We start from the raw sequence: 22,482 nt of genomic DNA, 5'->3' as shown, positions 1-22,482 counted from the left end.
GGGGGGGGCGGGCCGCAGCCCGCGCCGAGGGCGGCCGCCGAACACCTGCCCGGCCGGCTGCCCGGTGCCCTGCCTCGCCCAGCAGTCCGGCCCGCCGGGAGGGATGCGCCGTGCCGCCCAGCTCCCCTCCGCCCTGCCCGCGCCCTGGAGCAGAAAGTTTGGGGGGCCGGGGGCTGTCTTCCTCCTCCCGCTCCAGTGACTGCCCAAGGACTCCTGCTGCCCAGCCTCGACTGTGACCTGCCTCCGCTCCCCAGGTCGGAATGAACTATTCCAGGCTGTAACCGACGCTCCGTGTCCTCGCCCCTCCCTCACCCTCCTTTAAAAAGATTTATTTTTTAATTCAAGAAATTGTGACCCGCCGACTCCCCCCTCCTCCTTACTAATTTAGACCCCGGGCCTCGTTTTCTGAGTGTAAGAGGGGGTGCGGTCTCTCCCAAGACGGCGCGCTGGAAGGACAGATTCCCCTTGCCGACCCACATACACCATGAAGAGGTGCAAATCGGACGAGCTGCAGCAACAGCAGGGCGAGGAGGATGGAGCTGGGCTGGAAGATGCCGCTGGCCACCTGGCGGGCGCGGACCTCCGGCCTGGGGAGGCCACGGGTGCTAACTCGGCAGGCGGGCCAACTTCAGATGCGGGCGCTGCCGCGGCGCCCAACCCGGGGCCCCGAAGCAAGCCTCCTGATTTAAAGGTGAGCGCAGACCATCCCCTGGCAAGCCCAGCCGGCGACTTAGCTTTCCTCGCCCCACGCAGAAAAGTGCTTTCACGGGATGAAAGTGATGGGGAAGCCAGGCAAAGGTCAGAGAGGATGTTCGGCCAGAACCCTGGGCTGGACGTCAGGTAGCGTTTGTGCCTCCGTCTTTCAGCTCCGTTTCAGGCCTCTGTGTTCCTCATTATTCAGCAGACCGTTCTAGTGACTCACCCACACGAGATTGTTTGAATAATGTGTGTGAAGTGCTGTTCGCAGACAAAGGGCTGGAGAAATCCAAGATGCTAACTAAAAAGTTGACATCACTTTCCCTCCTGTAAGATGGCAGGGGAAGAAAATTGCCGCGTGGGAGGCCAAGCAGAGGACCATTCATTTCCTTTGCTGAATTAATTTCCTCCTTGTGGGATCTTCCTGGATGAAGCTCAGTTTGCCCATCTGTGAAAGGGGAGTGTGGAGTTCTTGCCGTTAGGTGGAGCCAGAGGTTAAGCTAGTGCTTGGAGATCCCTGCCTGCCTGCTGAACCAACCCCCAGGGTGGAGAACTGACAGGTGGCCAAGCGGTGCTTGGGCTGGTTTGGGGCACACATGCTGAGCCGGCAGTTAGAACCAGAATCCGAAAGAGCCGGTCACATGCAGCTGGGAGTCCTTTATTTTCCGGCCTGCGGTTGCCGAGACAATTATCGAGCTGTGTTGAATATGTCTCTATATTAATTAAAACGTAATGCACCTTTGCTGGAGCTGCCCCGGGGACTGCAGGCTCAGGATTTGCAAGCCGGCTCACCACGGGGCTGAGCAAGATGTCAGCCCGAGGAAGGAACTTAGATGCCTTGGAGATTGATGCCTCCAGGGAGATATTCTCCAGAGGGGGTGCAAGGTCTGGGCTAGGGGAGCCAAAGGACTCCATTATGTTAAATAAAGCCTGTATCCTATGGCAGCAACCACTAAGGAGCTTACCAGAATAAGCCAATGACATTCCTCGTTTGGCCTGAGCGGCTCAGAGTCAGGAAGTCAGAGCGCAGGTGAGTGTGCTCTTACCTGTGTGTGTTACCTGTCTGTGTGCCTTGGGGAGGGGTAGGAAGGGACACAGCTGGCTCTGTGTGTGTACTTCAGAAAAACTGTGGTATTTACGTGAGTGTGACCTCTGGGGCTGCGGCTGCCCTTTTCGGAGGTTGGGGGCAAGCCTTATGTCTAAAGCTGAGCTCCACTGGAGAGGCCCTGCACGGGAGGCTTGTGCTTTTAGTCAGGCCCAAGGAGTCCTTGGTGCCTGTCCCAGCTGTCACCTCTGAGCCCACCCTGTGTGGTCAAGAGGTGCGGTTCCTATTGTCAGTGAGATGATGAACGGCCATGGGTGCCCTTAAGGTGGATGTGGGAAGGAGGGGAGCCTTCTGCTGCACACTTGAGCCTCATTCCGGGCCCATCCGAGATGAGTCTGGCCAGCAAACCCCGATTGCATGGCCAGATGGGACCCTTGCCCTGAGTTGATGAGAAGCTGCCTTGGGCACTCCCCCACTCTCCAGCTCGGGGCAGCAGTGGAGACTGCCAGCTCTATTCATTCCCCTCGGTTGCCTACACGAGCGAAGGTGGGCTGCTGCTGGTGTGGGGGTTGTGGTGTCTTTGTCTCTGTAGATAATGCTGCCTTAAGAAGCTCGTTCATCTCCACCCTCCTATATCATCTCTCTCTCTTCTTCATCCTTTTTTTTTTTGGCGACATCCTCACTGTGGTTAGGGCAGACTCAGCAGCAGCTCCGCACCTGATATTAACTGCTGAACTTCCCTGAAGCAGAATTGAGATTCGATGTGAGAACAGGAGCCTCACCGCCCCCCTCAACACATATCCCTGAGGTAGATCACAGCCATGTGGACCCAGGCTGGCAACAGGGAGGAAAAAACATAGCTGCTCTCTGCTCAGTGGGAGCATGGGGAGACAAGCAGGGCCTTTTCCTGTTTATCTCTGTCTGCTTTATCAAAACATGTTTACAAGGTGGGGACTTTGGAAACCAGATAGGAACTTGGGGGCCATTGGAATTTGATTTGCTGGGTGATTGCAGGCAAATCACTCAACTTTTCTGAGCCTTTTTCTGGGAAAAAGGAAGAGGAATATTGAAGTGTGTCCAAACTTGGTTTACAGGGCTGGAAAAGTTGTTTACCAACGGTGGCATGGTTTTCCAATGATGGAAAAATTCCATGCCTGGCTCTAGCACTGGGTAGAAGCAGGCTTGTTTTAGATTTGCTGGTGGTACCGGAAAGGGGCAAGTTTCATTTTTTTGTAACCCCCCCCCCCCCACCCCGACACCTGTGTTTGGCCTAGGAAGATCAGCAGGTCTGGTTTTGTTTTCATTTTAAACTTGGGAGATAGGGACTTTGGGTCCCTTGGTCCCGCTTCTGTTTTCTTGTGACAACTCCAGGCATTGTGGTAGATGAAGTGCATTGGAGGAAATCTTCTTGAGAAAGGGGCAAAAAAATAAGAAGCTTTGTCTGAACTACCTCCAGTGGCAATTGGGGCAGGGGGATTTTAGTCTTTGCCAGAGAGATCTGAATGCCCCAACTAGTGGTTGCCACAGGTTTCAGGGGCTCCTTTGGCCTCTCTCCACGGTCCTTCAGTGTTGTGGAGTGTATTACTCTGCCCTGTAAATTTCTGGGTCTGGGATCCGGGATTATGGGGTGGGAGGGCCAGTGAAAAGAAGGAAAAATAGTTACACAGCAATCTTAAAGGAGCAATTGTATAATTGTTACTGAGAAATCACCTGAAAAGGGACATTGCCTCACAGGAGGCTCATGCGGGTACTTGGGGGCCTTCTTCCCTCCTCCACACACTTGATGTGATACCTCCTGCAACAGGAACCCCCAGTCCAGAGTCCCATTGCCCAGCCCCCTGTGGCCTGGAAGTCCTATTTAACCACCTCGGTTCATGTCTTGATTCATTTGTCCTCATCATGTGCTGCTACCACATTCCCTGCTAGTTGGGAGGACAGACCAGGATAGCTGGTAATGGAGAGAGTTGGCAGACCCAAAGTACACTGGAATACTCTAGCAAGAAAACCCAGCTCCAGTGAGAATGGGAGTAGGGAGGAGCTCGGGGGAAGCTACAGAGAGGGACACGGAGCACGCATTCCTGTTAACAATACAGCATGTGGTAGCTGTTGCTGAGGCCTGGGATGAGTGGCTAAGCATAAGAGTCAGCTGGTTCTGTCCCTGAGTTCTAGAAGCCTCAAGGCAAGGAGGAAATCACCAGCCTCAGCACCTCTCCCACCCCTTCTGCAGCCAGAAGAATCGAGCCCTTCCTGAAAGGAAGACTCTGGGTATGCTGGCCAGAGGCCTTCCCCTGATGTTCTTTTCCCCTCAGAAAAGCCCCTGTGAGCAATTTCCCCAGGGATTTCTGGGCACTATTCATATTTTTCCCAGAAGAGAAAAGGGGGTGCCCTGAGGTCCATTACTACAGTCCTGGTTCGAACTGCTTTTGACTCAAGACTCATGTGGGTTCCAGCTTATGTTCTCTCATTCACACCATGCCCTGGCCTTCCTGCCTGATCACAGTGAAGATGAGAAAAGGCAAGGAGAAGCCAAATAGCTGGGGGGAAGTCCCAGCCAGAGACTGTGGGAGACCACCTTTCCTGGCGAGCACGGGCACGTGAGCCCCTCGCAAATGGCCCATGTTCCTTCAGCACTCCTGTAGAGAGTCCCTGGGGAAGGGGTCAGGAGTCAACAGATACTGAACAACTTCAGTGGGAAAGGCACTGTTCTAAGCTGTGAAATAGGACATGTATGGAAAAGTGTCTGAAAACATGTATAGTTTACAACAGCAAAACAGACACCCCATCTACCTACCACCCAAGTCAAGAAAGAGAACATTGACATTCCCAAAAGCCCTGCTTCTTTTTCTGTTTGACTTTTTTTTTTAAGTAGGCTCTACACCCAACGTGGGGCTTGAACTCACCACCCCAAAATTAAGAGTCGCGTGCTTTACCGACTGAGGCAGGCAGGCACCCCTTATTTGTTTTTGTGTTTGTGTGTGTGTGTGTGTATGTTTTTAAGACCATGGCTCTTGATCAAATTGATGGGTTTCAGTGTCTCCACTTCTTCAGTGGAGGAGAAGACAAGCTACTTCATGGGAATGTGGGTGGGATGAAGGAGTGTGTGTGCTCTGGGACTCTAGTGGAGGGTTCTGGTGGTAGAGTGGACCCTCTGTGGCCTTCTCCTAGTTCTGCTTTAGAGGTGATATGTTCAGGCTTGACGAGAGGCTAGAATAGATTTCCTCAGGGAAGTAGGATTGCTGTAGACCGCGGATCAGGGGAAGGGGAAATTCGTTCTTTGGCAACAGGTGGTATGTTGGCCTTCCAGGTAAGCTCCCGCTCAAACAGGACAAAATACTTGCGAGAAAATCATCCATCAGAGGACACATAGGTTTAAGGGTGCTTTGAGCAACATTCGATGGAGTTGATCAGAAGAGATGGGCTGAGAGCAAGATATTTTTTAAAAGATTTTATTTATTTATTTATTTGAGAGAGAGAGAGAGCATGTGTGGATGGAGGAGCAGAGGGAGAGGGACAAGCAGACTCTGTGCTGAGCAGGGAGCTTGACGTGGGGCTCGATCCCACAACCCTGAGATCATGACCTGAGCTGAAATTAAGACTGAGCCACCCAGGCGCCCCTAGAGCAAGATATTAGAGAGAGAATAGGATGTTAATGGCCAAATAAGAGAGGGGCCTTCTAAATGGGGGCAGTGGGATAGCAAGTGCTGGGGGCTTTGTGGGTCCAGGGTCCTTCTTGACTAGAACGCGGTTGTTGTCCCAGCCCTGTAAATAGTCAGGGATAGCTGAGGGGCAGCAGGAATGTTGAGGTTGCCTGGTATTTACCCCACCTGCACCTAATGTGTGGAGGGCAGGGGATCCTGAGGCCCAAGGCTGCTCCACTCCCACCCCCTCTTGCCTTTGGTAATTTTCGGAGCGGCCCTGTTTGTGGGCTCCGGAGGAATTGGTGACCGATGGGAAAGCATGTGGCAAAGGCAGCTGTCTGTTCCCCTGCCACATCTCGGGTTCTAGATGAATTCGCAGCTGCCCTCGTGGTTCTAGTGGGAACTGTCTTGCAGGCTCAGTATTTACAGAATGTGCTTCTTTTTGTGTATCTAACCATCCCTAGCAGCCAATCCCATGAACAGCACTGTCTCCCTCTCCCTCAAAAAGGAATTGAAACATCAGATAAGACCTGAATTTTGGGTATAAATTAATAAAAAAAAAAGTGTGAGTATCAGGAGCTGGGGAAAAAAAAGCTCAGGTGGCGTCTTAGTGGTAGTTTTGGAAGCCAACTCAAAAATTCCTCTCTGTTTTCATCTCTCCTCTAAGAAATGGCCTCTCCCTTTGAAATCCTCACAGACCAGGAGGGTGCGTTCTTAGGAGGAGGCCAGGACTGGACAGTGTCCACCTTTATCAGCCAAACACTTAAACCTCTCTCCATGTTAAGAAGTTAGAACAAAGCGGTTGAAGGATGGCAGGTATGTTTTGTGGTTGTGTGAGAAAAGCAGTATTTGACTTTACAAATCAAGTGGCTAAAGGCTTCCTTATTCCAGCCCAGTTAACTGAGTCATGTCCACCCTGGAAAACAAAGCTGGCTTGTGAGCCCATGAGCCCTGACCCAAGCTGTGTGTGCAATCGCCGGGTAATATTAGGGACACGAAGATATAGATGATGTAACTTAACTCCTGCTCTCCGTTCACTCATATTCTCATTGAGGATTCTGTCCATAAGCCGGTGAAAAGTTGGGTAACAGTTTGAGAGAGCACTAGGAAACACGTCACAAGGCACATGATTAGTTGCAAGGTGAGTGGTGCAGATAATGAGCTCTCTGGAGCTCAGAGCAGGGCCGTGAGACCTGGTCGGGGATGGCTTCATGGAGGGGGCAGGCAGGGAAGGGTGGGGAGGACCACAGGAGGTACACAGGTAACTTTTTAAATCTTCTGTGCTGGTATATGTTGAGTCAGTTCTGCCTAGAGACCCAGGGGATGTGGCCACCTTCCCAGACTTGCACTGGCACCAGGCAGAATTCTCTAAGTGATAAAGGAGGGAGGAATTAAAATAAAATTGAGAATGAGGAAGTCCTTTTTGCCCCTGGGTTGCAATCTGTTTTTTTAAGTGTCCGCTGTGATACTGGGGAAGAAAAAATGATTGGAAAAATCTTTCATCACTGTGTTTCTAACAGAAACCCCAGACAGGCCTGAGCACTGGCAGCTCTTCACCCTCTCCATCATCATCCTCGTGGGTGCCAGACCTCGGGTCAGGGTTCCTCTCCCACTCCAGCCCCAGGCTCCCCACCCAAAGCTTCTTAAGGACAACTGGAGACTTCCGCAATCCACTTTGTATCCCGAGAGTAGGACTCTGTGGGTTTTGACAGCGATTAGCTCTCTAATGCTGGCCCTGTTTCCATAGAGACCCTATAAATAGAGGAACGTTGGCGACCTAGGCTTGCTAAGGCTCATGGTGACCCAGTCACCCCACTGAACCCTCACAGCCGACGCTGTGGTGGGGCAGAGGGAGTTCTGAACCCAGGTGGGAGGAAGGGACGTGTGGTGAGCTGTCAGGTTGGGGTAATTAGCTATAGGTTAGCATGACTTGTTAAGAGCCTCGCAGCTTTTCCGGGAGTTAAGAACACAGGGACCTGTAGGAATCAGAAGCCGCTTTTGGCTATTTTTAACCAGATGGTGCCAAAGACGCTGTACCCCAAAGCATTTCACTTCTGGCCTCATGCAGCTGCGTTGGCAGATTTTGGAGCACACTTCCCCTTTGGGGGACCCACACCCAGGGAGGAAAACGGATGAAGCCTAACTGTTTAGAGACCACAGCCTTCTCAGGAAGGATCTTTCAGAAATCATCCAATTCACCCTTTCTTCCTGAGAGGATGATGGCACCCCAAGGACAGGGGGTCCTTCTCTGCCCGGGGGAGGGGACAGCAAATGCCCTGGCCTTCCCCTCCCCGGGCTTCGGCACCTGCCCCAGGAAGCCGTCCTTTCTGGCTAAGTCCTAGCTTCCGGGCAGCTCCGGGACAGTTTTCCCACATTCTGATACATCAGGAGAGCTCTGTTTATGTCTCACCCCTAACTCTGAAACATCTCAGCTCTCTTCTAATACATGGCTTCGTTTGGCCACCAAAATGGTTTCTGGCAGCTGGGGAAAAGCAAAAGTCAGTGTGGAAAAGCAAGTGACATTTAGTAGCTGGAACCTGTTAGTCAGAGCAGGCGGCGCTTTCTGCTGCGTTGGTGGCCAAGTCCCCTGAAGCTAGTCACCATGGTTTTCCTCATTTCCAAAACTTGTGGCTGGTTATGTGTACGGGCTGAGTTGGTGGTGGTGTTTGTTTTTTTTTTTGAACACTTACTTACCATGTTATGTCAAAACTCCTCAACTGACACCTACCTGCAGAAGCAGCACAGCTCCTGTGTCCCCCAGCTTTCTGGCCTTGCACTTTGTGAGGGGAACCCCTTCATTTGGAGCAACACCCCCACCCCATTATTTTTTTACTTCTTTTTTGTTCTTTCCCCTCCTGCCCACTGCAGACTTTAGCAGGCTCCCCAGTGCTGCTGGGGCAAAGGTCCTGTGGTCATCCAGCCGCCATCCGTGGCTTTCCTTCACCTGCAGAACAGATGGGGAAGGTGTGAACTGAAGGTTCAGTTGGTTAAAGCCCTCACCCGCATCCTACAATGTAGCATGGGCACATCAACCACAACAGTTGGCAGGGCCCATCTCCCCCTGGCCCAGGTGTTTTGGGTTTGTCTTAAACCTGCCTGTGAGACTGTTCTGGGATGTCTGTAAATACTGCGTCTGCTTTAGTCTTGGAACCAGTGTGTGAGCCAGTGAAGGTAAATTAGACCGGAGGTCGGAGGCTTGTCTGTGTAACTGGGATGAGCCACTGCACTGTGCTGCACCTCAGTTTTTTTATCTGCAAAACGGAGACGCTGATACTAGTCCCGCTCTCCCTCCTGAGATGAGGCTCTAGCATCAGGTTAGAATGACCGCGTAAATTGGAAAGCGCTTTGAAAAATGCTGTATGGTTTTAAAATAAACTGACCAAGGATTTTAGGATTCGAGGCAACAGGACAGACGGTGGCTGCTGGCCACCGCACCTCTGCCTGTTGCCCGGGGCCCGGGGCGGGGGGGGGGGGGGGGGGAAGAAATGGCTCTGAGCTCTGGGGAACTCTGGTGAAGTCTTTTGAGGGGAACCGAGCAGATCTAGAAGATGGGCCTCGGAGTTGGAGAAGCTAGGTCAGAAGTGGTCGGGAGCGGACAAAGAGACCTGGAATGGAATACTAGAAGAACGATGTGTAATATGGAATGTGACGGTTTGGCAGGAGCAGCTGGGCCAATGCCAGAGCCAGCTGGCCCCATCCGTGATGCCTGGGGGGAGGGCTGGCATCAGCTTGGGCCTGAGGAGGAAGGCGTGTCCTGGCCGTCCCTGGTCTGGAGGCCACAGGATCTGGTCATTTCCAGGTTGATGGCAGAGTGCGCTCCCCAGTTCGTCTGCCCTGCACAGGTTGGCTCTGCCCGGAGCAGGTGCAGGTGGGCCTCCTGGCCCTGCCTCAGGCTGGCCCTGCGGGGATGGTTCCTCCCACGGGGGAGCCTGGCGCGGCGCAACCTGACGGCGCCAGGGCTACTCCGGAATTAAATTCTCGAGGAGGAACGGTGGTAGCCTTCATCTCCTCATCGAAATGTAGAAGTGTTTCTACTGTTGCTTTTATCAGTGTCTGGGAAAATCAAGTAAGATAACGTGAGAAGGAAAAACACCTTGAAAACCGTAAACCGTGAGTCCATGGTGAGTTGCACTGAGGTGACATATCTGGTCTGTAAATGGGTGAAGGAAGGGCCCTGCCTACTTTGAGGATGGTGGTGGGGAGACTCAAATGAGGCCAAAAATGGAAATCCTAAACTTCTACACAAATCCATGGTAGTATAGTTACTGACACCCAGATGTCGGCACGGCTGCCCCACAAACAACCCAGAGGGGTAAAGATGCAGAAGGAGCTGGGTCATCTCCTTCAGATCTAAACGCAGCGTTTTTTCTTGCTTTCTGCACGGTCTAAGGTTTTCTTTTTTTTTTTTTTTTTTAAGTTTTTTTTTTATTTTTTGGGAGAGGGAGAAAGAAAAAGATCTTGAGGGGGGGGGGGGGGGGGAAGGAGAGAGGGAGAAGCAGGCTTCCTGCTGAGCAGGGAGCCTGATGCGGGGCTCGATCCCAGGACTCCGAGATCATGACCTGAGCCGAAGGCAGACGCTTAACCCACGGAGCCACCCAGGTGCCCGGTCTAAGGTTTTCTGCTCTGTGAGCTTGTTTCTAGAAAAAAAAGAAAATTCAGTCCATGTAACTCCTTTAACTTTTTTTTTTTAAGATTTTATTTACTTATTTGAAAGAGAGCAGAGAGAGCACGAGTAGGGGGGCGTGGCAGAGGGAGAGGGAGAAGCAGGCTCCCAGCCGAGCAGAGAGCCCGACGTGGGGCTCGATCCCAGGACCCCGGGATCATGACCCGAGCCGAAGTAATGACTGAGCCACCCAGGTGCCCCATACTTTTGTTTTTTTAAAGATTTTTAAAATTTATGTATTTGAGAGAGAGAGAGAGAGCACAAGCAGGGGGAGTGGCCGAGGGAGAGGGAGAAGCAGACTCCCCGCTGAGCAGGGACCCCAATGCGGGACTCCATCCCAGGACCCCGGGATCATGACCCGAGCCGGAGGCAGATGCTCAATCAACTGAGCCACCCAGGTGCCTCTTGAACTGTTTTTCAAAAATGAGTTTGTCTCATGAGATTATGGGTTGTTCCTCACAAAGACCTGCTGTGGCTCCCTGAGCCCCAAACGGCCGGGTTCTGAGTTTCCCTCTTAGGAGTTACCGAGTGTGGGTTCTCACCTGCTCCTGCACATCCCAGTCCCCACTTTGGCTCCGAAGCTCTCTGTCTGGGCCTCGGCCTGGCCAAATCAGTCAGCCCCCTGACAGATGCTGTCTGGAATTAGACCGCACGCTGTCTCGCCCTGGCCTGAGCCGTTCTGCCTGTGGGAGCAGCAGAGCTGCGGGGGAAGGCTGGGGCCAGGGCAGCGCTGGGCTCCGTGGCCTAAGTGGTTTGTTCCAATCTAGAAACCACATTCTAAAGAAGTGGTCACATTACTGACTGTGCTACAAGGCATGCCCACAGAAGTAAAGTTTATTATTTATTTTTTATGTTTACCAGTTTATTATAAAAGGTATTATAAAGGATACAGATGACTAGCCAGATGGAGAGGTACCTGGGACGAAGTGTGGAAGGGTCCTGAGGGCAGGAGCTTCTATTCTGATGGAATGAGGGTGCACCACCCTCCCGGCATGGGGATGTGTTCACCAACCTGGAAGTTCCAGTAAAGGTTATTTTATTGCTAACTATATCAGAAATGAGACTCAGTCTGCAGAGCCTGTGGCTCTTGATCTCAGGGTTGTGAGTTCGAGCCCCACGTTGGGTGTAGAGATTGCTTGAAAATAATTGAATTTTTTTAAAAAAAGGAATCAGATTGGCTACAAGTAACAGAAAGTCGTACTGGAGTTCTGTAGACAAAAATAGGTTTATTTATTTCATGCAGCCAGAATCCCAAGATAGGCATTCACAACTGCGTTGGTGGCACCATGGGGCCATCACATTCCCAAGCCTGTGTCTTGTGGCTCTCGTGTGTGCGTGCAGCCCTTCATCATCATGCCAGTCATCTTGTGTTTGCAAGATGGCTGCTGCAGGTCCAGACATTACGTCTACATTCCAGACAGAAAGAAGTAGGAAGGGCGAGGATCTTTATCAGGAAAGCAAGTGTTGCTAGAAACTCTCACCTTGCTTTTCATTGGCTAAAGCTGTCATGTGGCTACTCCTAGCTGCAAGGGAGTGTGATGAAGGAAGGATTTTCAGCAAGGTGCATGAAGGCCAGGCAGTTTGGTTGGTAAGAAAGGGGAATAGATATGCAGTAGGCACTTAGCAGTGTACTGCAACAGTATGCCCCCGATTTTCTCAGAGAATGTTGCAATGAGGCATCTCTGGAAATGGCTGCCTGGTGGTCTGAAAGAGCCAGTGCAGCTTGAAGGAGAACCTAACTTAGAAGGAAGGAGGGACTGGAGGGTAGGGTGGGGGTGGGGAATCCATCCAAAGGGATACAATGCTGGGAGCCAAGTGCTACTGGTGTGTGCCACCGAGCCCCAGGCTAGCCACAGGATATCATGCCCAGTAACCCTGAACCATGTATTGGTTGGGAATGTCCTATGGGGGGTCGTGGGGGGTACATCTCTTTGGGACTAAAAGAGAAGTGGGTCAGAGTTTACCACCTTCCTTGGCATGACAGGCCATTTGCAGGGATCTTCCAGATTCAGACAGTTGTAGTGGTTCCACTCGTCTCCCAAGAACAGACACTCCCCCCATAGGGGCACCTGGGTGGCTCAGTCGTTAGGGGTCTGCCTTCGGCTGGGGTTGTGGTCCCAGGGTCCTGGGATGGAGCCCGCATTGGGCTCCCCGCTCAGCGGGAAGCCTGCTTCTCCCTCTCCCACTCCCCCTGCTTGTGTTCTCTCTTTCCGCGTGTCTCCCTCTGTGTCAAATACATAAATAAAATCTTAAAAAAAAAAAAAAAAAACAGACCCCCCCCCCCTCCCCCACCCCCACCCCAGCTCTGTCCTCACCAACTGGGCATTCCAGAGCATTCTACTCACTAGCTTCTTCATCTCTCTCCCTTAAGAAAATCCAGCAGCTCTCAGAGGGCTCCATGTTTGGCCACGGCCTGAAGCACCTGTTCCACAGCCGGCGCCGGTCACGGGAGAGGGAGCATCAGCCGTCTCAGGATTCCCAGCAGCAGCAGGGCATGTCCGACCATGACTCCCCGGACGAGAAGGAGCGCTCCCCGGAGATGCACCGCGTCTCCTACGCCATGTCCCTGCACGACCTGCCCGTGCGGCCCACCGCCTTCAACCGCGTGCTGCAGCAGATCCGCTCCCGGCCGTCGATCAAGCGGGGCGCCAGCCTGCACGGCGGCGGGGGGGGCCGGCGGCGGCGGCGGCGGGGGCGGCAGCCGGCGCACCAAGAGCAGCTCCCTGGAGCCCCAGCGCGGCAGCCCCCACCTGCTGCGCAAGGCCCCCCAGGACAGCAGCCTGGCCGCCATCCTGCACCAGCACCAGTGCCGCCCCCGCTCCTCCTCCACCACCGACACGGCCCTGCTGCTGGCCGACGGGGCCAACGTGTACCTCCTGGCCGAGGAGGCCGAGGGCGGCGGCGACAAGGTGAGGCGGGGCGCGAGGGGGCCTCGGTGGGGCGGGGAGGTCCTCAGAGGCCAGAGCCGGCGGCGGCAGTGGCGGAGGGGCCTCCGGACCCCACCCCCAGGGGGGGTGGAGGGGGACTGAGCTGGGGGCCCTGCCTGGCGGGTACTGAGACGCTGCTGCCCTGAGACCTCTCTGCCCTGTTCCAGGAGTCAGAGGTGGGACTGACCCAAAGCAAGAGATGATCCCCAAATGGCTCATTTCTGTTTGTTTCAGGGCTTTTCAAAATTACAGTTTGCTCTGGCTGATGTGAATTTCAGCTCGTTTACCTTAAACGTGCTATCCAGAAGCCCTTTGTGCAGTTGGTTAAGAGCCCAGACTAGCACCAACCCTGGCCCCGCCACATGCTGGTGCACCAGTCACTTAACCTCTGTGTACCTCAGTTTCACCAACTAAAGATGAGGATAATAACAGTAGAGTTGTTTTAGGATCGAATGGGTTCATATTTGTATAAATACTTGGCATGGAGCCTGGCACAGTATCGTTGTTGTTATTATTACCAACCAAAGAAGATAGGAGAGGAATCCGTGAAGGGTTGTTTGGTAAGGAGAACATCTAGTTTGGCACTTCCTGAATTTCTGTCTTCATTCCTTTGTTCACATGACGAGTACTTACTGAACACTTGTTATGGGCTGTAACAGTGAACAAGATGAAGGTGCTGTGTTCATGCAGCTTACTGAGCAGGGGGGAGGAAGGTGGGTGGATGGGCAGAATAGGGTGATAAGGTTGTGATAGAGGCTATGGGGGGTTTGGGGGGCAGGGGAAGGGAGGGGAGTTGGCAAAGACCTTCTGGAGGAAGCCATTGAGTTGAACCTTGAAGGAGTATAATTTAGCCAGGGAAGAACGAGGGGGAGGGAGGGGGGAGGGGAGGGAGGGGAGAGGGGAGGGGAGGGTGTAGCATGCACAGAAACCAGCTAGCTGGTGCAGGGGGCTCTGGGCTTCACTGTGGTCGCAGCATCCAGCTCTGCCGGGGGCTGACAGGGAGGCAGAGCCCGGATCACAAGGGCAGTGTGAAACTATCCATGGGTGTTGGGCAGCCAGCTGGGGGGAGGCGGTCCCTCTGGGTCTCCGTGTAGGACTGGAAAGATAGACTGGGAGTGGAGTGGAGGCAGGAGTGGAGTCAAGGAAACTGTTTTTGGAGCTACCAGAGGAGACTAGGCTGCAGGGAGGATGGAAAGGAGACAAATTCGGAAGGCATTTGGAAGTTGGAATCAATAGACCAGTGAGAAAGTGTAGAGGAAGACGAAGGAAGGGAAAGAGTAGAGGATGATTCCAGGGTTCTAGCTCACCAGCTTGAGGCATGGGGCATCCTCTCGTTAAGGAGACATGGGAGTGGGAGCAGGGACCTTCGGGAGCCATCCAGTTAAAGAGCACCAACTGGCAGTTGGGTTCCTGAGGGAGAGGTCTGGGCTTGGGCTAGCACTTTGGGAGTCAGCACTGAGCTGGAACTCATGGCATGCGTCGAGTGAGCAGGAGGCCAAGGACAGATCCGACATATAAGGGACAGAGCAGCCAGACATGTAGGAGACGTCCTGGAGAGAGGTGATGCCGAAGCAAAAGGAGGAAAGAGTTTGCAGGAGGAGGGAAGTACTCAACAGAGCGAAATGTAACAGGAGTGACATGTCACCTCGGGGTTCGGAAATGTACACAGGCAGTCGCAAGCAGTGGGGGTCATTGGTAACCAGCAAGAAACCTGTTTCAGTGGATCGAGGAGATGGTGGCATTGGGGACAGCATCTGTTGCTCATCTGGGAGAAAGGATGGCAAATACTGGATTGAGGCACTTTGGGTTTTGTTGTTTTTTTAAAGATGCAGGGGGAGAGTTGTGGATCACAGAGGGCCTTGCCAGCAAGGCAAAGGACTTCTGACTTTTTTCCCAAGTGAGATGGGAAGTCATTAGAAGGTTTTTGTACAGATATGGGACACCTTTTAAGAAGATTGCTGTAGGGGCGCCTGGGTGGCTCAGTTGGTTAAATGTCTGCCTTCAGCTCAGGTCATGATCCCAGGGTGCTGGGATCGAGCCCCGCATCGGGCTCCCTGCTCAGCGGGGAGTCTGCTTCTCCCTCTCCCTCTGCCGCTCCCCCTGTGTGTGCGCTCTCTCTCTGTCAAATAAATACATATAATCTTTAAAAAAAAAAAAAGAAAAGAAGAAAATTGCTGTGGCTGTTGTGTGGAGAACAGGCTGTGAGCCAGGGTTCGAACCTGGAGTCTAGCTAGGAAGCTATTGAAATCCCCTGGGCATGAGGTGGTGGTGGCTTGCGGCAGGGTGGGAGTGGTGGAGGTGGGGAGGAGGGGCTGGATCCTGGATTTGCTTCCGAGCTCGAGGTACCCCCATCTCTGATGGATGTGGAGCATGACAGGAAGGAAGCACACAGGTTTTTGGCCTGGCAGCTGGAAAGAAGAAATTGCCTTATAATTGAGTTGGGGAAACAGGCAGATGGAACAGATATCTGGCAGGGGCCATGGGGGGCAGAAATCAGAGCGAGGTTTTGGACGGGTTATGTTTGAGATGACTATTCAACATCCACATGGAAATGCCAAAGAAGCAGTCAGATACGTGAGTGTGGAGTCTTGGGGAGAGATCCAGGCTGGAGGCATACATTTGGGAATTGTCAGTGTAGAGACAGATTTAAAACGATGGCACTGGACCATTTGCAAGCGTCGTTTCAGCTGTGGAGGGTGTGTTCCAAGAGTGACATCTGCCTCTGTTAGCTGAAAGGCCTTGTGGAGTGGGGACCTGGAGGGGCCCAGCAGAATGAACCGAGTCATCAGCTTGTAGTGAGCAAGCACTCTGCGTGCAACCGTAGCCCGGCCCACCTCTCCGTGCTGAGTCAGTGAAAACACTTTAAAAATCAAATTAGAACGATCCTGTCAAGCGAGGGTCCCTGGGACCACAGCTGCTTTCTGAGGAGGGGGAATGGGAACCTTGTATTCTCCGGCTGCCTGAGCAGACGGAGTGGGTGGGCGGCGGGCGGTGGTTCGGAGCTGGTGAAGGCTTGTTGACGTTTGCTGACTGGGCGTGCAGGGGGCTTGGGGCTTGGGGGCAGGCGCATCTGCTGGGGAGCTTCTCCCCAGGCTTTTGCCTATGGCTGGTGCTTGATCTTCACACTGCCTCCGACATGGCCGGGGTTCTCCTCTTGCTGCTGGGGGAAGACCAGGGCTGCACACTCTTGGGCGACCTGCTGGGAAGGACGGTTCCCTGGGTTCAGGGTGGTCACAGGGGAAAGGGTAGTTCCTGTGATTGTTTTCTATCCGTATTTAGAACTTTCAGCTTTCCCAAACTGTGCCGTTTTATTGCCTGGTTAATAACATCCCCATGAAGCTGCCAGAGTGGGCCTTATCTCCGTTTTGCAGCTGAAGAGACAAGGCCTAGAGGAATCAGGACACTGCTTCCTGAGGACACCCGGCCACTTCCTGGCAGAGAGGAGAGGGGATCCCACATTCTAGGGTGTTCGCCGGACCAAACAGACGTGAAGTCACTACAAGCGCTAGGGACCCTTTTATGCAGTGTCCACAGGGCGCGGGTCTGCCTAGGCTCAAGAGGGTGACACTGTGGCTTGGTTGCCATCCCCCCCGCTCAGTTACACAGCTTTCCTGCCCTGTAACTGTCCCACCAGGGATAGGCGAGGCCCTGGGGGGCTCCTGAGGAGGAAAGGGGTCTTCTAGCCTCCAGGAAAGCCTGCCGTGTCAGCTGACTCCCCCAGACCCAGAGACCATTGATCAGTGTGAGATGCTCTGGTGGTTCCTCCCCGGTCTCTGGGCATGAATAGAAGGTATTCTTCTCTCTAGTAAACACAGCTCCCCACATGCTCTCTGCAAGCTCCCTGGTGATTACGAGCATCTATTTTTAATTCATAAGCCTCCCCCACTACCCACACCCCTTGCCATTGTTTGGAATTCACCAGCTGGCTTTCGGACCAGAGCGGCCCTGGCGGGGGTTGAGTTACTGGAACAGCCTGGAAGGAGCTCTAGCTCCTCAACTGTCATGGAGAGGCTCGCCTAGCCCCCACCCAAAGAGAACAGGGGGCCTGGCGCCCCAAGGACAGCAGGGGTGCAGCAGGAGGACAAGACAGGGGGTCACAGTCCTGGGAAGCAGCTCAGCCTTGGTGACATCATTGGGCTGTCATTTTTCCCTCCAGATCCATGAGCTGTTTTTGACATTGTGCCTTAAATGATTTCCCCTTAAAAGCAAAAACAGATGCCCATCTCTGCCCCCCATCTTGCTTTCTACCATTTGCAGAGCACTGAGCAATGTAGCTTCTCCCTCTGCCCGATAGCTAGAAAGCGGAAAAAAATTGTCACCATTTGTTGGGGCACTGGGACACTGGCAGGTGCATCGAGAATGCTGGTGACATCTGGGTTCTCCATCTGTGTGTAGTGTGGCCTTAACCTCTGGGAATCCTGGGTCCCGGGGCTGCAGCAGGAACCACTGGGTGCAGGGGCCATGGAGTTGGGCTGCCTGGTTCCCCGGCAGATGAGTTCATTCTCTCTCTCCTTCCCTCCCTCCCTCTTTGTCTCTTTTTGCTGAGCAGCAGTTCCTAGAAAATGTGTACTCTCAGAGAAACCTAGTAACTTTTCCTGTCCCATCTTCATTTCCTGCTCCCAGCCTTTCAGGGAGCGGATCAGCCCCTGCCGGGGTCAGAGGCTTATATCCCCCTTTCCTCATTTCTTCCACATCTGGCTTGGTCATTGCTTCCCTCTTGGCTTTAGTCAAAACTTTGCCCCAGCTGTCGCCCCACGTCCCACACCTCTTCTGGGCTTCTGCAAGGGGCACCCAGCTGGAGGGTCTCGGGAGAGGGATTGTGCAGGAACGCTGGGTTTATGGCCAGCTCTGCCAGGCTGGCGCCTGACCTTCCCCTTCTGTGTGGTATGGTGGGTGCGCTCTGAGGACAAGGAGGGGTATGCGGTGGGAGCCTGGAGCTCACAGAGGGTGTCTGGATAGCCTTAGGAGACCAGTATGGAGGTGCTCCGTGTGGCAGGACTTTTGCTGACAGGCCGGCCTGCTGTCCCTGCTGAACCAGGACAGGCAGGGTGGGGGAGAGCCAGGTGCACACAGGTGCACACAGTGAGGTGCAGAGGCTGGAGGAATCATGTCATGACTGGATACTTTCTGTGGCCTTGGGGAGGTCTTATCTCCAGGCTCCAGGTGGGGAAACCAGTGATGTTCAGCTCATCACCCAAACCAGAGCAGACTCTGGACACAGAGCAGACTCTTCCACCAGACTTATTCGACAACAAGATTTCTTCTCTGCCCTGGCATAAATAAGCACCCCTGTTTACACCTAGGGATGGCAAGTGAGAGGCCACCCTTAGCCCTAGGTACTTGCCAAGAAGACTGATGTTGGCAGGTGCAAAGGAGTCCTAGTTTATTTACGTCTGAGAGACTGCTGGGGCAGAGGTGGGTGGGGCTGCTCTGCTGAGAGAGGTTTTCAAACCATGGCCCCTCAGCAGCTGGGGGAGGCCAGACCGTTCTTCTGTGGGTTCTCCTCGTATGTCGGAGCTTGTAGGCCAGATAACATGGGAGGCCAAAGGGCCCCTGCTCTAGGGTTAACTGGCCTGTCCATACAAATACATCCACCTTCAGAGCCATGTGGCACTCTGCCCACTCAGTCATTCCTGTACACACTCGGGTCTGTGCCAGCCAGAGCTCACACCCAATTGCTGGAGAGACAGCCACCTTCTCTGTTCCCCACTGCCACCCATCCCGTGCCCTCTTCCCTTCTCTTCTCTGCATGGAAATACTCCTCAGGTGGAGGGAGAACCAGAGGCAGCCAGCCCAGTGGCCTCCGGAGAGACTCCTGAGGCTGTGCCCATGCTGTCAGCTCCTTGCCAGGCCAAGGCGGGATAGCTCTGTCATTTGCCATGAACCTTTGTTTCCTGTCTCAGTGATTCAAAGACTGTTTGCCAGGGTCCTTCGGGCCTCGCACAGCAGTCTATCCTGTGGTACCTGGCAAATCAAGGGGTTCTGCTTTTAGTCTGAGTTCCTCGTGTTCGGGTGAAGCCCCTTGCCTTGTAGGGGTCCTGTCCAAGCAGGAGAGGGGCTAAAAGGTGAGGACTCTGCCCCTGACCTAAAGCTCTGACCCCAGAGATCATGAGCTGCAGCCTTCTCTTTTCGAATACGATCGTGGGCTCAGTTAGTTGTCCCAGGAGGCACCTGGCTTCTAGAATTAGCCTTTGTTCATCTTTTCCCCACTGACACCCATGACTTTCTTTCTAGATGGAAAGTTCCCACTGTTCTCCAGATTAGCCCTGGCTTCTGGACGTACAGAATTCCGGGGGTGGGTGGTAAAGTTAGATCATGTCCAAGTTACCTAATAAGACCCATTGTCTTGCATTTACAACCCTCTTGTGTCTTAGCTCAGGTGAAAAACTTGTGGGAGACCTTGTGGCTCTCTGCAGCCCCTGGGGACTGAGTGGTCTCCAGCCCAGACACGGGTCCCCAGCCTCTTCCCTTGGGATCCTCAGCCCCCTCAGGTGCACCCCAGTGGAAGTCGTGCTCTAGGGTGTGAGCCCCACGCCAGAGCCAGTAACAGTCAGCAGCTATGGGAGCTCTCTGTCATCCGGTTCCAGACGGTGAGGAGCCAGCGCTGGTGATGTGGGCATGGGTCATGGGAGCTGGCAACAGGTCTCCCCAGCACCATGCACATTCCTCCCTGGAGCCACCACATCCCTGAGATGCGAAACATGACCCTGGTCCCCTCTGGTGCCAGATGAGGCAATGGAAATACAGTATCGTTAACCTGATCCCCTCTTCTGCCTCTTCTTTCTTCTCATGGACAGTCTGGGCTTTCTCTGTTTATACCCCACAGGGCAGAGGGCTCTGAAACAGAAGCAGGGGTGAATACACACACCCGACTGCCTTCCTGCTAGGCTTCAGGAACCAAGGGCTCCCCTGCCCTACAGTGTGGGGGCTGGAGGCAATGAGTGACGTTTCTGGAAACAGTAGCCTTGTCCAACCTTCCCCTCTCTCTCTCTCTCTCTCTCTCTCTGCCAGGCGCTGGGATGTCTGACTGTTCTTGCCCCCTACCCCCCACATCCTCCAGAGGCTGACTCTCATGCTTCTGCTTCTTTTGTCCTCTTGGACCTTCACCCCAGTCTGGATTTGGGGAGTTCTCACAGCATCCTTTTCCATCTCTCCAGATAGCCCACTCCTGGGACCCCAGAGCTGGGCCAGTACCCAGGGCTAGTGAATAATTGAGCATGCTCAGCAATAGCTCAGTCAGATCCAAAGCGATACCGTGACCTCCTTCGGGTGGCTGGAAAGACAAGTGCTCTGTAATCTTAACTTCATTATATAAGGTTTCTTCACTGCCGGAGCAGGCAGCTTCAGGCCCACATATGATCTGGGCCCCGTGCCTGGGTCCCGACTTCTCAGGGGTGCAGGGGCACGGTGGCAGGCGCCTAGGACTCGCCGCTCACATCCCTCTGAGCCCGGCTGGCTTCAGCACACAGCAGAGCAACATGTCACACCTTGCAGAGGGCTGTCACATCCATTTCTCATTTAATCAGGGCAGCTCATGGGAAGTGAGGAGCCCTGGAGTCAGCAGGATGCCCCAAGAGTTCTGCATTTCAGTCCTGTGCTTTTAGAAAGGAATCATTCTGAATTCTTCTTGGCAAACAGAGTGGGGGTGGAGGGGGGAGTGCTCTGCTTTCCTAAAAACTGTCCAAAAAGGAGATGCTATGTCTTCTCTGGGTCACTTTCTCCTGGACCTGTCCCCAGTGTCCCCACCGCCCAGGAGATGGAGTGGCTTTTTCTACCCACCTGACACCAATTTTGATTTTCCTACGAGTGACCAGGGTCAGTGGTTCTCGCCACTGCCCAGCGCCTGCTTCACGACTGTGCCTGCGGAGGGTCCTCAGCATCAGCCGGGCAAAGGTGCAGCAGGGGGCAGAGGTGGCCTCCTCCCTCCCTGGAAGCAGCCGAAAGGGGGCCTGGTGTGTGCATGCTCGTCGCCCCCGAGCCTTCTCCGCTCTGGCCTTTGCTGCCTGGGGGCCAAGCCTCTCCACCCGCTCCTAGAAAACATGCCCACCTTGGTTGCGGTACTTCATCCTGAAGACTGTGAACCTTCCTCCCCTCCCGCCTTTCCCCAGGGGAAAAGCAGGGCTCTTTACGGTAACGTGAGTTTCTAAGAAAATGCACCTTCTGGGAGGGTCGACAAGTGAGTGTTAGGGGAGGGACTCGGCATGCTGACCCCTCGCCCCTCGCCGAGCCGCATTTCTAAGAGGTGGGTGGTAGAGAAGCAGCCCCCTCCCACGGAGGGATCCTAACGGGGAGATTTTCACAGTGCACCTGGAGCCTGAGAGTTTGAAGGCCTCACCTTCTATTCTGAGCTCCTAAATTTAGCTGTCTTTAGCTCCTAAAGCCGATGGCTTCTCAGGTTTCCCATCCTTCAGAATATGTGGTTTGTGCTTTTTTTTTTCCCCTAAGAGAAAGAAGAGTAAGTAGGAAGATAAAAGGGGAGGGGGCTGAAGAACCATAACAAGGGCAGAGGAAGAGACCAGAAAAATGTGATACTTAGAGTGTTAGAGAAAGAAGGGGCCTGGCTTGAGAATTCTGAGGAGAGTCTAAACTGAGGGGAGCACAGCAGTGGAGAGGCCAGGGCCCTGCTGGTCCAGTGCAGGAGCCGGGCTCCCGTCCAGTGTCCCCTCCCAGGACGGCGCCAACCCATCTGTCACCCCGGACTCAGGCTAGCTGGGAAAGTGGAGGGTGTGCTGCCAGAGACACCTGCCCCAGCCCAGCTGCCCAGGCCCGTGCGCGGGAGGAACAGGGACTGCCCTGCCTTGGCTGACGTGGGGCTGCGTCTCGGCCAGCCAGAGGGCTATCGGGCCGGCCAGGACTTTACCAGCAAGTGCATGCAGTGGCATTCACCCAGCAGCACCTTCTGTTTGCAGAAGGAGGTTGCTCTGGGGCTCGTGGTCCTTTCCAAGCCCAGTGCTTGAGTGCCCCACTGCAGCCCTTCCACATCTGCTTGCCCCTCTCCACTTGGCTTCAGATGGCAGCTGCTTTTCTGGCTCTTTCTGTCCCAGGCCCCGTCTCTCAGTACCGCGTGGAGCGACTGTGGTGAGTGTGCGCATGTGTGAGGACATGCCCATGGGGCGAGGGAGCCTCAGCGCTGGTCATCTTGTTCAGTAAAACCTACATGTCAGGCATGTTCCCGTTTGATCTTCACTGCAGCCCGGGGAGTTCATGATCATATGTACCATTTTGCTGCCAGGAAAACTGAGGCTTAGCTACGGAGAGCCTCCAGCGCTGGGCTCATTCACCCTCTCCTCCCGCCTCCTGATGCCCCCGGTCTCATTCCTGAAGGCCTCTTCTCCCAGGCTGTTGCTGTGTGGGTCCTGCCGCCTTCTCCTGGACTGGTGAAGAAGCTAGCGAGCGGCAGGGGGAGGATTTAGGGCAGGTCTCGGGCTCCAGGCCCTGTGCTGTGCCACCGAAAGGCTTAGCCATCCCTCACGGAGCCCAGCCTTGGCGAGTCTTCCTGTGATGCAGTCTCCT

General features: G+C 54.0%; 1 protein-coding gene across 1 annotated transcript in view; it reads left to right on the top strand.

Annotated features, from left to right (window-relative positions):
• The first annotated feature begins 55 nt into the window (after window positions 1-55).
• Window positions 56-22,482, top strand: part of TMCC2 (transmembrane and coiled-coil domain family 2) — a 38,517-nt gene continuing 16,090 nt past the window's right edge. The window contains 3 exon segments of the mRNA XM_032422370.1: window positions 56-691; window positions 12,414-12,707; window positions 12,709-12,951. Coding sequence (XP_032278261.1) covers window positions 485-691; window positions 12,414-12,707; window positions 12,709-12,951 — 744 coding nt within the window. The 5' untranslated portion in view covers window positions 56-484.

Source organism: Phoca vitulina, unplaced genomic scaffold, assembly GCF_004348235.1.
Source record: "Phoca vitulina isolate PV1807 unplaced genomic scaffold, GSC_HSeal_1.0 scaffold26, whole genome shotgun sequence".
Lineage (NCBI taxonomy): Eukaryota > Metazoa > Chordata > Mammalia > Carnivora > Phocidae > Phoca > Phoca vitulina.
The sequence above is the reverse complement of the archived record's forward strand: the minus strand, read 5'-3'. Positions and strand labels throughout refer to the sequence as shown.